The 15,359-nt window shown below is 37.9% G+C and overlaps 1 protein-coding gene across 1 annotated transcript in view; it reads right to left on the bottom strand.

Annotated features, from left to right (window-relative positions):
• Positions 1–1,015: 1,015 nt before the first annotated feature.
• Positions 1,016–15,359, bottom strand: part of SPARC (secreted protein, acidic, cysteine-rich) — a 33,842-nt gene continuing 19,498 nt past the window's right edge. The window contains 4 exon segments of the mRNA NM_001098454.1: positions 1,016–2,317; positions 4,882–5,030; positions 7,269–7,479; positions 8,643–8,885. Of these exon segments, the coding sequence (NP_001091924.1) occupies positions 2,301–2,317; positions 4,882–5,030; positions 7,269–7,479; positions 8,643–8,885 (620 nt within the window). The 3' untranslated portion in view covers positions 1,016–2,300.

Here is a 15,359-nt window from a genome sequence, read left to right as displayed (position 1 = left end):
TGTTTTAAATAAATTATTTTAGTGTCCTCATCAACAATAAATATAACTTGTAGTTAATTATAAGTACATAAACGTTTCTGTTGTTTTTATTTCTAGTCTCTTTGGTCTTTATTCTATTTACATAGGAAATATTTATTAATATAATGTTATAAATTATTTCACTTGTGAAGTACTTGTCCATGTTCCTACAAGGAGTACATATTGCGAGGATATAACATACCTCTAAAAGTACACCCTGTACATCAATAGCCACCTTCAGGTGTGAGCAAAGCGCTGAGCAGGGGCGGATCTATGGGGGTTCGACGGTTTAACCCCCCCCCCCCCCCTCCCCTGTGCGGCCAAGTGAAAAAAAGGGGGAAAGGGGGGGGGGGGAATAAGAGAAAAAAAGAAGAAAAAAGAAGAAAAAAGTAAAGCGGTAAAACGGCGCGATTTTTGGAAAATCCTGGATCCGCCACTGGGTCAACCCCCCCCCCCCCCCCCCCTTGGCAAAAAGCTAGATCCGCCCCTGCTGAGATACAGGCCAAACCCTTACTACCGATGATAAATCACATTGAGAGAGACCCGTTTACTTCATATGATTGTTAATTCATTTCTTACTCTAAATTCAAACATTCTCCAGCACAAAGCTCAAAGAGGAGAGGATGTGACAATATTGTTTGTGAGATTTAAGAAAAGACATACTTATAATGTTGTTATCAAAAGAGGGCAGTAAACAGCCTCACTGGTAATAAATCACTCTCTTACACAACACATTAGCTGTGTGAACTATATTTACTTTACCACCCTAAAAATGATATTGAAAGACTTACAATTTCAGAAACTATTTGCAATCCTTATCTGCAATATGCAATACCATCACCCCAATCACATCAACAATATCGGCACCAGACTGACAATAGATAGACCAACACAAATTTATATTCATCTATATGGCCGAAAATCAGCTGGTGTGCATAGGACACAGACACCAATATATCCAGAAAAAACACACAAAACTAATTTCCATTGATTGTAAAAAGGGGATTTATTAAAAAAAGGCACAATGTTTTGATATTCAAAGGGATACATGTATACTGATTTAACAAAAAGGAGAAATGTTTTTATTCTTTGAAGCTAAGCTAGCTATCTACTCGCCACAGCTTAAATTACTAAATGCAAATAATGCCAAATATATCACACTATAAACAGTTATAAAAATCATGTGAGGCTAAAATAAATGCAAACTTTAGGCTAAAAACATATACATGTACACTAGCAAAGGAACAGCAAGTGAGCTACAAAATGATAATAATAATAATAATAACACATGAGAAAGTATTTTGTATTTAGATACAATGTTTAGAAAAATATTTTTCTTATAGAAATGGCACCCTGCATGCGTTGTCACCGAATGTTGCTACTTGTTTACATCCAAAACATTTATTTACTTTTTGTTTTACTTCTTTTAACTGTGGTGCAGGCAAGACGGCGGAATAGTCGGATTAAATAAGGCACTGGGGAAGAATGGGATCTGATGTAAATAATGAATGACACTGACAAGAATCGTGTATTATTATTTTCAGATAATCTAGGAAATATTCAGTTACATTTGCTTTGTTAATGAAAGCACACACATTTTTTTTTTATTGTAAGTACAAAAACAAGCAGTAAACTGTAAAAACCTTAACTAAGTAGCACCATGTTGAATTTTTTTCTAAAAAGTCAGCCTTCTACTCACACCATCTCACACAGGGTTACTTTAAACACTCGTCTAAATATGCAAAGATTTGTTGACACCTTTAATATGCTTAGGACACTTTGCAACACCTGCAAGGAGTAACATGTATTGGTACAATGCGGCTCAAAATGCAATGATAAATAGTATGTCGGATGACTTTTGAAGCTACCTGTATATTGTTGCATGTAAGCCCATGCTCTTTCTGTATTAATGTATTATCAATCATATTAAACGAAATATGCAGTACCATCACATTTCTAACAGAAATTAATGAATACTTGTGTTAAAATTGTAATATCATTATAGGGATTAAAAGGAAATAATGTAAAATATATATATTCTTACCAAAGTACTAATCCTTATAAAGAGATTTAAGACTGTTGAAACAAAATTTCAGATTTGTCTTTTATTCTGTTTTTGTTTTAGATGATGTTATGAAGTATTCCTTGTTACATTAAGGACAGACTACTGTTGGTGGCAGAAAAAAAAAGAGTATGAAGGGTCCTAAAACATAGCCTTGTGGTGCTCCCTTGTTGCGTGTGAGTCTGGATTGGTTCAAGCTGTTGGGTTCTTCTCTCAGTCCTTAGTATGGAACTTGCTCTGTATTTCGAAAAGTACAAAAAAGAGAGAAACATATTTAGCTATCTGATGAATATAAATATATGATTTTAATCATATCTCTGAACTCTGCTAAAACATAACAAATGATGTCAGACAATCTAAATACAAAGAAGCCGTTTGTGGATAAAGCCCAGATGAACAAGTCCACATGACACAAGGCAAGATGGATATTCGGTCTTGTGGACATTCTCAATGATTGTAAGAAGACCTGCGAGACAAAAAGTTGGTCATGCAAACCTGTAAATTTATTTGTTATTACCTTCAGTAAATGCATTTTCATCAAAATAGCTCCCGTTTCAGAAGCAACAAATATGATGTGGTATATAAAACAAATATTGCCCACTTGTGGTCATAGTTAAAAATTATAGCCACTCAGTGATCCTAAGACTGTACTATGCATCTCAATCATACAGAATTTCAAAATCACCTCGAGCAATATTTTTCATAACGTACCGCATACAAAGATTTTAGGGCTTTGAATTTGAACTGCAAAATTCACTAGTGACTGCTTTTCAGTATAATGCAAAGCATTGACTTGGTATACTTCTACTTGAATGTAGAATGGAAAGATGCAATGGTTGCACATGACGTTAACAATGGATATGCACAGTAAGAAGCACACGCTGCCCTTAGATTGGTAAATTTCCTACATATAATTAAATCTTGACAGGCATACATTGTTAAACTAGATGGAATTCGACTGCGCGCAGTCGAAAATGATGCCTCCGTCATAGAGCAATTTTACAAACCGAAACGGAAGAAATTTTTCAAATTCAAGTTCAATTGTAATCCATTAACATGTTCTCAAAATATCGTGATTACAAGCAATTTCTCATAAACATATATGACCCTTTGATCTTTGACCTCATGACCCTAAAATCTACTCAGTTCATTGGCTCTGCAAGATTTCCTGAGTTAAATAGTAATCCATCTGTCAGTTCTAATAAGAATGCGTCCACAAGCTATTTTTGCATACATAATGAGCCCATGACCTTTGATCTTATGAACCATTCATTGGCTCTGCAAGATACATAAATGATCTAAGTTTGGCAGGAATCCATCAATCTGTTCTAATGATAATACGATCACAAGCTATTTTTGCATACATAATAAGCCGCATGACCTTGACCTTTACCTCATGACCCCAAAATCTAATCAGTTCATCAGCTCTGCAAGTAACATACATGACCAAAGTTTGGCAGGAATCCATCAATCGGTTGTTCAGATAACGCGATCACGAGCTGTTTTTGCATACATAATGTGCGCTGTGACCTTTGACCTCGTGACCCCAAAATCTAATCAGTTCATTGGCTTTGCAAGATACATACATGACCAAAGTTTGGCAGGAATCCATCAATCGGTTCTTCAGATAACGCGATCACAAGCTGTTTTTGCATACATAATGAGCCCTGTGACCTTTGACCTCATGACCCTAAAATCTACTCAGTTCATTGGCTCTGCAAGATACATACATGACCAAAGTTTGGCAGGAATCCATCAATCGGTTGTTCAGATAACGCGATCACAAGCTGTTTTTGCATACATAATGAGCCCTGTGACCTTTGACCTTTGACCTACGTGCTCCAAAATGTAATCAGATTGTTTTCCTATAGTGATACACACTATCACTAAGTTTGAAGTTTAAATCTCCAGTGGTTCTTGAGATATCATGATAACAATCTCAATGTATGGAATTTCATAAGTTGACCTCTGTGACCCTTGACCTTTGACATACGTGCTCCAAAATCTAATCAGATCGTCTTCCTATGGTGATACATACTATCCTTAAGTTTGAAGTTTAAATCTCAAATGGTTCTTGAGATATCGCGCTAACAAACTCAATACAAGGAATTTCATAAGTTGACCTCTGTGACCTGTGACCTTTGACCTACGTACTCCAAAATCTAATCAGATCGTCTTCCTATGGTGATAAATACTATTCCCGAGTCTTAAGTTTAAATCTTAAATGGTTCTTGAGATATTGTGATAACGGTCAAACGGGACGGACGGACGGACGTACGGACGGACGTACGGACGTACAGACGGACAACCCGAAAACATGATGCCTCCGGCACCACCTTCGGTGGCGGAGGCATAAAAAATATCTCCTTTTGAGAATTGACACGAAGGATGCGGTATAAAAAACAAATATTGACAGCCTTTTTTTATGGTCATGTTAAAAATTGTAGCCCTCAGTGTTATGAGACTGTACTACACCCCTCGATTTTGTCTCGGGGCACTGCAGTTTCAAGATGACTTCAGGGTAAGAATTTTAACTGAGCCCCAAAAAGTAGTAAATTTTGTGTACAGTAGTAGTTTTACAAGGGGGCTGGTGGGGCTTAGCTCAAGCCCACCATATGCCTCTCTCATCCCCTCCCCCAACAAAATTCTTCAAGGCCCCCCAAATTTCTTGACTATTAATGAATTTAAGCAAAGCACATGTATAAAATGAATGCAGAACCCCAAGACCCACCCCTCCCCCTCTCTCAACATTATTCTTCTAGAAACATGCCTGTATTTGTACACTTTTTTGTTTCATTTACCATCTGAAAGGTTGAGGCAACGTCCAAACTCCACGGCGCTGATGAGGGTGTCATTGTCGACATCACAAGCCTGGAGGAATGGCTTGGTGCAAGGTTCAAAGAGGACGATGGGAGCACGAAGACCCTCTAGCTCAGCAAAGTCAAGGTAACTATGGTGAAGGAAGAGCACAAGAATATCAACTCGCTATATGCCAAACAAATATTCTCACTGTGCCACATTGTATTTATTATATGATAGATACACTAAAGGCTTCGAGATAATTAAAAAAAATTCCTACACAAAATTAATTTATATGCTATTAAAGGATTGTCATGGAGCTAATCGAGACTGGATATCTTGAATTCTTGCAAAGCTATTGTGCTGCTCAATGCAAACCTTCTGTCCATTGGTTCCTGTTATTGTGTGCAAAATGGCAAATGTGGCAAATGAGCGACTGTGCAGAGAGGCGAGGGAAGCAATCAAAGTGTTACCTCTTAAAGGCCCACTGCACTACTTATAGCTACTTGCGCCCTCTATATAACAAACAACGCATAATCGGTGACCATTGGTCCCCCATGATCCTCTATTTCTTATGTTAATTGAGAGCTGAGTTGATGAGATAACCACCTGTCCAGTGACCTTGCAGCGTGGTCTAATCCCTCCTGTTCACTAGTGCAGATGAGCTTTAAGTTTTCGCAAGCACTATGAGACATGTTGTGATATTTCTTTGATTTCATTTGATTAATAGGAAACTATTCAAGGTAATTAGGATGAGGAAAGAGAACAAGATCACAACAATAAACCACTGTACAGTTTTAGCATGACCCATTGACACAGTCTGTAATAATTTCAATTTCAATTTGTTGCATAACAAATGAGCCAAGTTAAATAGGGGGAAAGACGAGGACAAGAATGTTATTTTTAAAGATGAAGTTGAGTTCTGGTCATGCGATTGCATTGTGAAAGAAACAGTGTGGAATCGACCAGAAAAGGTTGATCATCTAGCATATAATTATTTGTGTGTATTGCAAGGTTCTGGAATCATCAAAATGATAAGAAATTTGGCCAAGTCTTGGTAAAGTTACAAACATTGTACACAGAAAGATGTATACGGGACTACACGAACACGTGGCGTAAAAATCCTACCCTGGAGTTTTACGATGTTACATGACATATTTAGAATATGAAGGCATTTGAAGAGCCATGCTTTTCAGGGAACATGTCTTATCTGATGTTCTTCCACACTTGCATAATAAGAATGATAACTCTCACAAATTATTTTTCACCTCTTCCCAGAACTCAACCTTCTCTTTAAGGTACTGTCCAGTTCGGGCAATCCCATGTATTGGTTTTAATGAGTTTGATTTCTTGAACATCAATTTAGTCAAGGTACTTGGGATGAAGGAACAGCTCACAAGAATATCAAATACATTCCTGTACACACCGCATGACCTTTCAAAGGGTACACTATGTCAGATTGGCAGTGTAACAAAAGATGCTAAAATCCATCAAATAGGAGATTTCCCCTCGACACTTATTAACATAACTCGAGAAATATTTATAAAATCTGTCATTCAATAGCAAAGTACACAGGATTTTCTTCCCACATTTTTGTTGATTATTTGTGAACAATCAATAATGTTTTCATGATGAACTTATGGACTTAATTACAGTCGGTACACAAAAAGTGGCATATTGCATTCCATTATAGAATGCACAGATGAACTGCGCATTCTCTGTTCTTACCTTTTTTTCTTCAGATATATAAATTGTAGTTCAAATTCATGAAACTGCATTAAAGGGACTTGGTAACATTGTTCAGATGAGAGAAAGTGGTGCTAAGGTAGTGACTTCAATGCTAGATGTACAATTAAAGATAATCTGAAATGTTGAGTGGAAATGGACCATTATTAATGATAAAAATTGGGAAAAACTGATCTGATCGATTCCTTAATTCTCCCAACTATATTATTACAATTTAATTACATTTTAGGTGAATGTAAATCGTCACAAAGCAATATTTTTAATAGGCTGTTTTATGTCTTTTCTTCATGGAAAAAACGGTTGCGAAAATTCAAAAAGGTTTACTGTTAATCACTGTTAGAGGGTGTTGGACAGTGACGTCTTCAAAGAAAACCATAGATATCTTCGTGGTTTGAGAATTTTTTTCAGGATTTTTTGCATGTCAGAGGGTTAGTACAGTAAAAGAAATATAATAAGTAACATTTTATACAAAAATTAAGCAATTTTTTCATCAACCTTCAACAATGTTACCGAGTCACTTTAAAATAACAATTTTTCAAGCTGTTTCATGAATTTCAATTACAAAAACACTGCTAATTAAAGAAATACAAAGTGAAATTAAACCCCCAAAATCATAATGATTAATATCTGATGTTGCCCTTACTGGTCAGAAGGGTTTTTGTCAAGACGATCAAACTTCCAGAAGATAGCATGGGTTGATTGGCTCCACTCCTGCTGGAGAGTTTCCTTCTCCTTCTGAGAGAGACCTCCATGTTCCTCAGGTCGGTTCCTGATCAGCGCCAGGGACTTGATGAACCAGTTGGTCATGCGCTCAGGGTACTCCCTCAGGTCTTCAGCAGAGCAGCTTCCCATCTCTACAGGTTTGGAAAAAGAATGGAAAAAACGTTGCGTCACCTTACATCAGTATTGTTTCGTCATGAGCTACAAATCTAAAGATTATTGGGATGGTCCTCAAATTTACATCTTCTGCTACTGCTACTACTACTACTTCTACTACTACTATTACCACTACTACTACTATTAATACTCTGACTACTATCAATACTACTCCGACTACAACTACCACTACTGATACTACTTCTAAGTCTTCCTGTTAGCTTCCTGTCGTATATTGTGTGTTCAATATTCTTTGGACTTTTATTTGCCAAACGAACAATAATGTCACAATTATGATAATAAATTTAAAAAAATTCATGGTAAACCCAAGATATTTTGTTCCAAATGTTACCAACCACATCAAAGACTGCAGCATAGCTTATGATTGTAGTACATTCATAGCCTTACTGTTGCTGAAATCAGAGCAAATATGAAGGGAAGTAACACTTTCAATGTTTGTTATTTCATGATTCAGTAGAAGTGTCATACTCGAGTGGTTTAAGCACTTGACTTGAAATTCAGAGGTCGTGGTTCGATCCCAGACCCGGCACTTATGTCCTTTGGCAAGGCATTAATCTACATTTGCCACTCAATACCCAAGAGAGAAATGGGGACCTGGTAGGATGACGAAAGCATTTGTGTTAGCAATTGTATATGACCTCATGGTGACCATATGGTAGGACTTCTCCCCAGGGAGTGGAGATGGTGCACATTGTGTGTGAATGAATCCAATGACCGGTGTTATAATATCTGTATAGCTCTTAGAAGCAGTATTCTATATTAAGCGCTATATAAATCCAGATTATTATTAGTAGTATTCTTGAAAAAGTACAGGACAGCAAAATGACCAAATACCTTGGACTTTCCCTTCAGTAATTATTATTTGGGGAGAGAAGAGAACACAGGGTCAGTACCCTGTACAACTCCAACAAACGCCATGGCTCAGTGGAATAGCAGTCGTCTTGGAGGTCTAAGGTTCGATCCCAAGACAAAGCGCTAGTGCTCTTTGGTAAAGCATCAACCCTCATTACAAAGTCCATCAGAGAGGACTGGAAGCCGTCTGTCCCCTGGTTGCTTACTTACATGTATACAAATGCTTTCTTAGCAGTCATGTAAAATAACAAACATACATTATCATTACCTGCACACTCTCCATAATAGTCCACATGGACCTCCATCAGATCGACTTCCATGCACTTCTGACGATGGAACTCACAAAGGTTGGTGAAGGTGGCATTGGTGGTTGTGCAAACCTTGGTCCTGTGGATGGCATCCTCAGATGTCTCCCCTTGTGGGCAGCTCGTGGCGCAGTCACAGAACGGCTCTCTCTGATTGTCCAAGACGCACTCCCGGCCAATCCTGCACTCCATGTTTGCGCATGGGTCTTTAGAAACAAATTTGAAGAGACTAAAGATAAGTTACAATTTCAAAACAATGGAACAATTAAAGAACAACAGTAATGATAATAAAATATTCATGACACTGCTCTTTTCCTCAAGGTAAGCCATTAGCGCAGTCACAGATCAGCACCTTGTTGACCATGTCTAGGATGCACTCCCACCCAACCCTGCACTCCAAGTCTGCCATCCTGTCTAATGAAGAAAAAAAGACTTACAAATTGATTATAATTTAATTATAATAAACAACAATGCAACTAATGCAACATTATTGAGAATACTCTTTGGCTACAGCCTACGAGACAGACCATGTTGGTGTCACAGCCCTTCTAAAATGTTATCAAAAGGTTCAAGGTTGACAAAACCATCTTCCTACAAGACAGAGTCTTGTGGACCTTCTGAAAACTTTCTGAGGGTTCAATTTACAGACATTGTGGCCCGAATTCACAAAGGAGGTTTGTCGACAAACCTTGGTTTTCGTATGTCATATGACACGTTTTTATGCGTTTGTTACAAACCTGGTTTGTAAAAAACAAAAGGAGGTTTGGCGAAACAAAAGGAGGTTTGTCGACAAACCTCCTTTGTGAATTCGGGCCTGTCAGTCCAATGGGCTACTGTTCTATTGTTGCTCTTTTCCTTGAGGGCAATGTTCGTCCATCACAGCCTTAGAATGGCTCCATGTTCATACTGTCTATGAAAAATAGTCAGTTGACCTGCAGACATACAATGTAGCCTGTGCGGGCTTCAAATAAACAAAATGTACAATATAATAAAGAGCAAATATAATGATAAGTCACTTGCTAAAGATTGTCCTTTTCCTCAATTGCAGCTTCTGCACAGATTGGCTCTATCTACTCTGTTTTCTACATAGTTTGGATAAAATTGGTGTATGTTGATTACCAACAAATTTAATTTGTTTGTGAGAAATACTTCCTGATGTTGTTTTACTTGCTTTATATGCTTCTACATGTTATGCTGAAACCGGAATGTACGAGTATCCAACAAGGCTATGAAACAGTGGCCTGTGAACTTGTGAAGCTATAAGACATTGGCTTATGTTATGGCACGATATACACATTCTGTAGTAACATCTTGGCTGCTACATCCCTGACTAAGGAATCAGGGGGGTGTTTCACAAAGATCCTAAGTAGAACTTATCTCTAAGTTGGACTTAAAAATTATGGACAGCCATTGGAGTCTTAAAATGAAATATATTCAAAAGCAGAAATTCAAGTATTTTAGACTTTTTATAAATTCCACGTCCAGAACATGAAATCTCCTTGATGATAAAAAATATGAATGATTTGAATAAACAACTAATGCCTTTTAAAATAACTTTTACAAAATATTTTCATAGATGCTATTTTATGGCTTTCCATTATTTTTAAGTCCAACTTAGAGATAAGTTCAACTTAGGATCTTTGTGAAACACCCCCCAGGATGCAGTTGGCAGAAATCGGTAGTGAGATATCCCACCGCTGCCATCAGGTTGTGTTTCTGGTCCACAGATTCAATTAACCCATTGCTTACGGGAACCTGGTGGTCTCTGTGTTAAGTCTATGGGAATTAGATAATTCAGAAGTCAACGGGGTAAATGACACATAATGCTTGATGATTGCAAGGGTAGGTTTAAGTTTAATGTTGATGCTATCGATGCCATTTTTCCCCTTTTATTTTCAATTTCATTTTCCCTCTTGTAGACTGTAGGGCAAGTCACTGTATTGTGATGTTTCGTAGTCCCATCAGTGGCAGTCGACCAAACCAGTATGAAAATATAAAGAAAATTATTACAAACATATTTACCGTTTGTTCTCCTCATTTTCTTTACGGTTTTTCGTGAAAACTAATTAAAGATAATAATTATGCTGCCTCCTAATATTCGTGGGTAATGTGCCGGGAAATCGGAGGTGTGTCCAATTTAACCAATCACGAGGCGGAATTTTCCCTAAGTCATCGTCCTCGTTCGCTACATAGAAACATCTGACAACCAAAATGGCGGATGACGCCGTTGAAGCTCCGTCACCGGCACCAGGTATAAAGAAATGTGTTATTCACTTTCCTACGGTAAATAATGTTGTTCTTAAAGAATTTTCCGCAATCACTTGGTCCAAAGCTTTGGCTGCTGCAGAGATTTTAAAATATACGGAAGGAGAAAAGTGTAAAATTGCTACGGGTTTCCTTGTCGATGTCGCAACAACTACTGCTAGTGACAATGTAGATCTAAATGACAATGTTAATGTATTGACAGCAACTCCGCCGGTTCATGCTCGTTTTCACCGTAATTGCTATCAGAAATTTACGGACAAAAGGAGGCTAGTACAAGCACAGAGAAAACGTCACAAGACTGAATTTGAAGGTGAGTTTCTATCTCTTTGTTTGCAATAAACATGATAACCCAGCAGATATTAAGCTGGGGTGTGTTGTTTACATTTTTTTCCTTTTTTTCTCCTAGACTAGTCTAGACCCCTCTAGGCCTAGGGCAAGTCAATGTAGCCTAGGCTATGCCTAGATCTCACTATGAATATGACTGACAAAGAAAGCGGACAAAATATACAGTTCTTCAGGTAGACAAAGGAACATCCCTTCACTGCTATTATGTAAAAATGTGTAGAACAGGTGTTACATGCATATTCACCTTTTTACATAGCAGTGAAGGGATGTTCCTTTGTCTATCTGAGGAACTGTAGATCTATATTTTGTCCGCTTTCTTTGTCTGTCATGTTTATAGTGTCTATGTCGTTGTTTCGTAGCTGACGGTGTCCCATCAGTGGCAGTCAACCAAACCCGTATGAAAATGTAAAGAAAATTATTACAAACATGTTTACTGTTCTCATTTTATCTGCGCGTTCTTGTGAAAACTAATTAGATCTCTAGATTAAAGATAATAATTATGTTTCCTCCTAAATTAATTTGTGGGTAATGTGCCAGGAAATCGGGGGAGCGTCCAATTCAACCAATCACGAGGCGGAGTTTTCCCTACGTCATTCCTTGTTCACTACATAGAAACGTCTGACAACCAAAATGGCGGATGACGCCGATGAAGTGCAAAATTGTTCCCCGTATTGAACCGTATACAGCGACCACCAGTGCAAATGATAATGTATTGACAACAACGCCGTCTCGTGCACGTTTTCACCGACAATGTTATCAGAAATTTACGGACAAAAGGAAGCTAGAACAAGCACAGAGAAAACGTAAAATACTTCGAGATTCTGACAAGGCTGAATTTGAAGGTGAGTTTCTATCTCTTTGTTTGCAATAAACATAAAAACCCAGGAGAAAATAAGCTGGGGTGTGTTGTTTACATTTTTTTTTTTTCAGTGCTTTATACTTACACACTAGGCCTCGAAATACAAGGCCTACATGTATTTAGACAAGGGGCACTTTTTCTAACATGAAGATAGAAATAGCTGTCAAGTCAAGCTATCATCAATTTTAATTTGGCCTTTTTTTATTAGAAAAGACGGGGGCGAAGTTTGACCAATTTTGAAATATCTTTTAATATGAATTTTGTTTTTGAAACATTTTAAAGAAATCTCAAAAGACGCCAAAGCTATCTGAAATTTTTTCAAAATGGCAGCGAAGCTATCTTCAATTTTTTATATGGACTTTTTTTCTGGAACATTTTAGAGAAATTTGAAAAAACGGCGAAGCTCTCGTCAATTTTTGAAATAACTTATAGACTCTATATCTAATGTGAATTTTGTTTTTGAAACATTTAAGAGAAATTTCAAAAGATGGCAAAGCTTTCTGAAATTTTTGATATGACAGCAAAGCTATCTTCAATTTTTAATATGGAATTTTTTCTGAAACGTTCAGAGAAATTTGAAAAGACGGCGAAGCTATCGCCAATTTTTGAAATAACTTATAGGTCTAATATGAATTTTGTTTTTGAAACATTTTAAAGAAATTTCAAAAGACGCCAAAGCTATCTTAAGTTTTTGAAATGACAGCGAAGCCTTGAAATATTTCAGAGAATTTGAAAATACGGCGAAGCTATCGCCAATTTTTTAAATAACTTATAGATCTAATATGAATTTTGTTTTTGAAACATTTTAAAGAAATTTCAAAAGATGCCAAAGCTATCTTAAGTTTTTGAAATGACAGCGAAGCCTTGAAATATTTCAGAGAATTTGAAAATACAGCGAAGCTATCGCCAATTTTTTAAATAACTTATAGATCTAATATGAATTTTGTTTTTGAAACATTTTAAAGAAATTTCAAAAGACGCCAAAGCTATCTAAAAATTTTTATATGAACTTTGTTGTTGACCTAGAGTTTTATTTTCTTTTTTTTCCCAGATCCAACAAGTTTTGCAAGGAGGTAATAGAAGCCAAATTGATAGCTGACAAGAAGGTTTTGGAGCTTATCGCCTTGAAATATTTTAGAGAATTTGAAAATACGGGGAAGCTATCCCCAATTTTTGAAATAACTTATAGATCTAATATGAATTTTGTTTTTGAAACATTTTAAAGAAATTTCAAAAGATGCCAAAGCTATCTGAATTTTTTGATATGAGCTTTGTTTTTGACCTAGTGTTTTATATTCTTTTTTTTTTCCCAGATCCATCTGATATCCCTCCACAACCTAAGAAGCCGTGTAGGAGTCTACGATCTCGGCGCTCATCTGCCAGCTTTAGACGATCACAACATGTGCTTCCATCTGAGTGTATCATATGCCAAAAAGTCATTAAAGATTTGTACAACCACGGAAAGAGGACGAAAGAAAATCTGACTTCATGCCAGTTTGTCGACGGTGGCAAATTACTACAACAAGCAATTAATGAACAGAACACCAGGATTCTTGGACTGATCCAAAAGCAAGACTGCGTAGCTATAGAGGTGAAGTACCATGCCACATGCTTCAGAAATTTCACGAGACCACTCACCAGGACAGAAAGCCTGCAACCAGACAGATTGTACAGCTTGTCTTTCAGCAAGTTCTGCAAGGAGGTAATAGAAGTCAAATTAATAGCTGACAAGAAGGTTTTGGAGCTTATCGCCTTGAAAAGAACATTTGTAAAAACTGTAAGAGATGTTGAGGGTAAGGATATTGCCTCATACAAATCTTACAATCTCAAGCGCCGCCTTCAAAACCTGTACCCTTCACTTCGCTTCGTGCAGCCCAAGAACAGGAATGAGAGTGAAATTGTCTTTGTCAATGACCTTTCAACAGAGTCACTTTTCTCAGATGACAGAGCATGCATTGATGAGCCATCAGATAGGTTTGACACAGACACCGACTCTGAGGAGGACAGCTATTTCCTGCCAACAGCCAGGGACTCAGAGCCATATCTAAGAGAACGCTATACTTCTGCCATAGTGCTGAAGAAAGAGATAGAGGACATTCCAAAGGAGACCATGCCATGGCCACCAAATTCATTTCATCTTAATCAAGACAAAGCTGAGAGTATTGTACCCGTGAAACTCTATAATTTTCTTGCGTGGATGACAGGTCTTTCAGAAGAACCCACAGATGACAAATTTGTACATGTGTCTGAAGACAAACATCGTCGCATCCTTTCAATATCTCAAGACGTGATATACTTAGCTTCAAAGGGAAGAAAACCAATGCCAAAACACACCTCCCTTGCTATGGCTGTTCGACATCTCACCGGCTCTGCCCAACTGATTGGTCTTCTTAATGGTTTCGGACATGCAACGTCTCATACTTCGGCACTGGAACATGACACTGCATTGGCCAAGCAGGAAATCCGTACTGGTGGATCGAAGTTGCCGTCATGCCTCCAAGAAAGTGTTTTTACAACACTTGTGTGGGACAACAATGACTTTGGTGAGGAGACACTTTCAGGAAGGGGCACGACACACAATACCAATGGCATTGCCATTCAGCACAGACCAGCTGCAAGTTCTCGTCCCATGGACTCAACAAACGACAGGCAAGAGACAGTAAAAAAGACCAGAGAGCGCACTCTACAGGCTCCCGAGGAAAGGCTTATACCCTTTTTTGGGAAGAAGAAGGCCAGTCCAAGCAGTCTTGGTTCCAAGACAAAGCTAGAGAAGACCCAGCATGCCGCACCAGTCATCCGAGCAAGAAAATCAGATGATGGTTACTTCATAACCAAGTCTTCAGCTTCAGATGATGGTCGTATGCTGCCAGGATGGACTGGTTTTAACCAGATGCTGATCACACTTGTTCCCCCGAAGGCTACAATTGCATATCTGCCCGTAATAGATGCATCGCCAACTGAAATGAATGCAGTTAACACCATCTTGCATAGAAGCATCGAGATTGCAGATTCGCTGAAGTTAGGCTCTGTCGTGGTAGTTGTGGACCAAGCCATATATGCTAAAGCACAGTCAGTAAGATGGCAGACACCCCTATTCAGGGACAGAATTGTGCTAAGGTTGGGTGCATTTCACACCGCTATGACTTTCCTCGCTTGCATTGGTACAAGGTTTAGAGATGCAGGTCTTGAGGATATCCTGATCGAGTCGGAA

This window comes from Strongylocentrotus purpuratus, unplaced genomic scaffold, assembly GCF_000002235.5.
Source record: "Strongylocentrotus purpuratus isolate Spur 01 unplaced genomic scaffold, Spur_5.0 spur5_scaffold_10, whole genome shotgun sequence".
NCBI lineage: Eukaryota > Metazoa > Echinodermata > Echinoidea > Camarodonta > Strongylocentrotidae > Strongylocentrotus > Strongylocentrotus purpuratus.
This window is presented reverse-complemented; position numbering and strand designations above follow the sequence as displayed.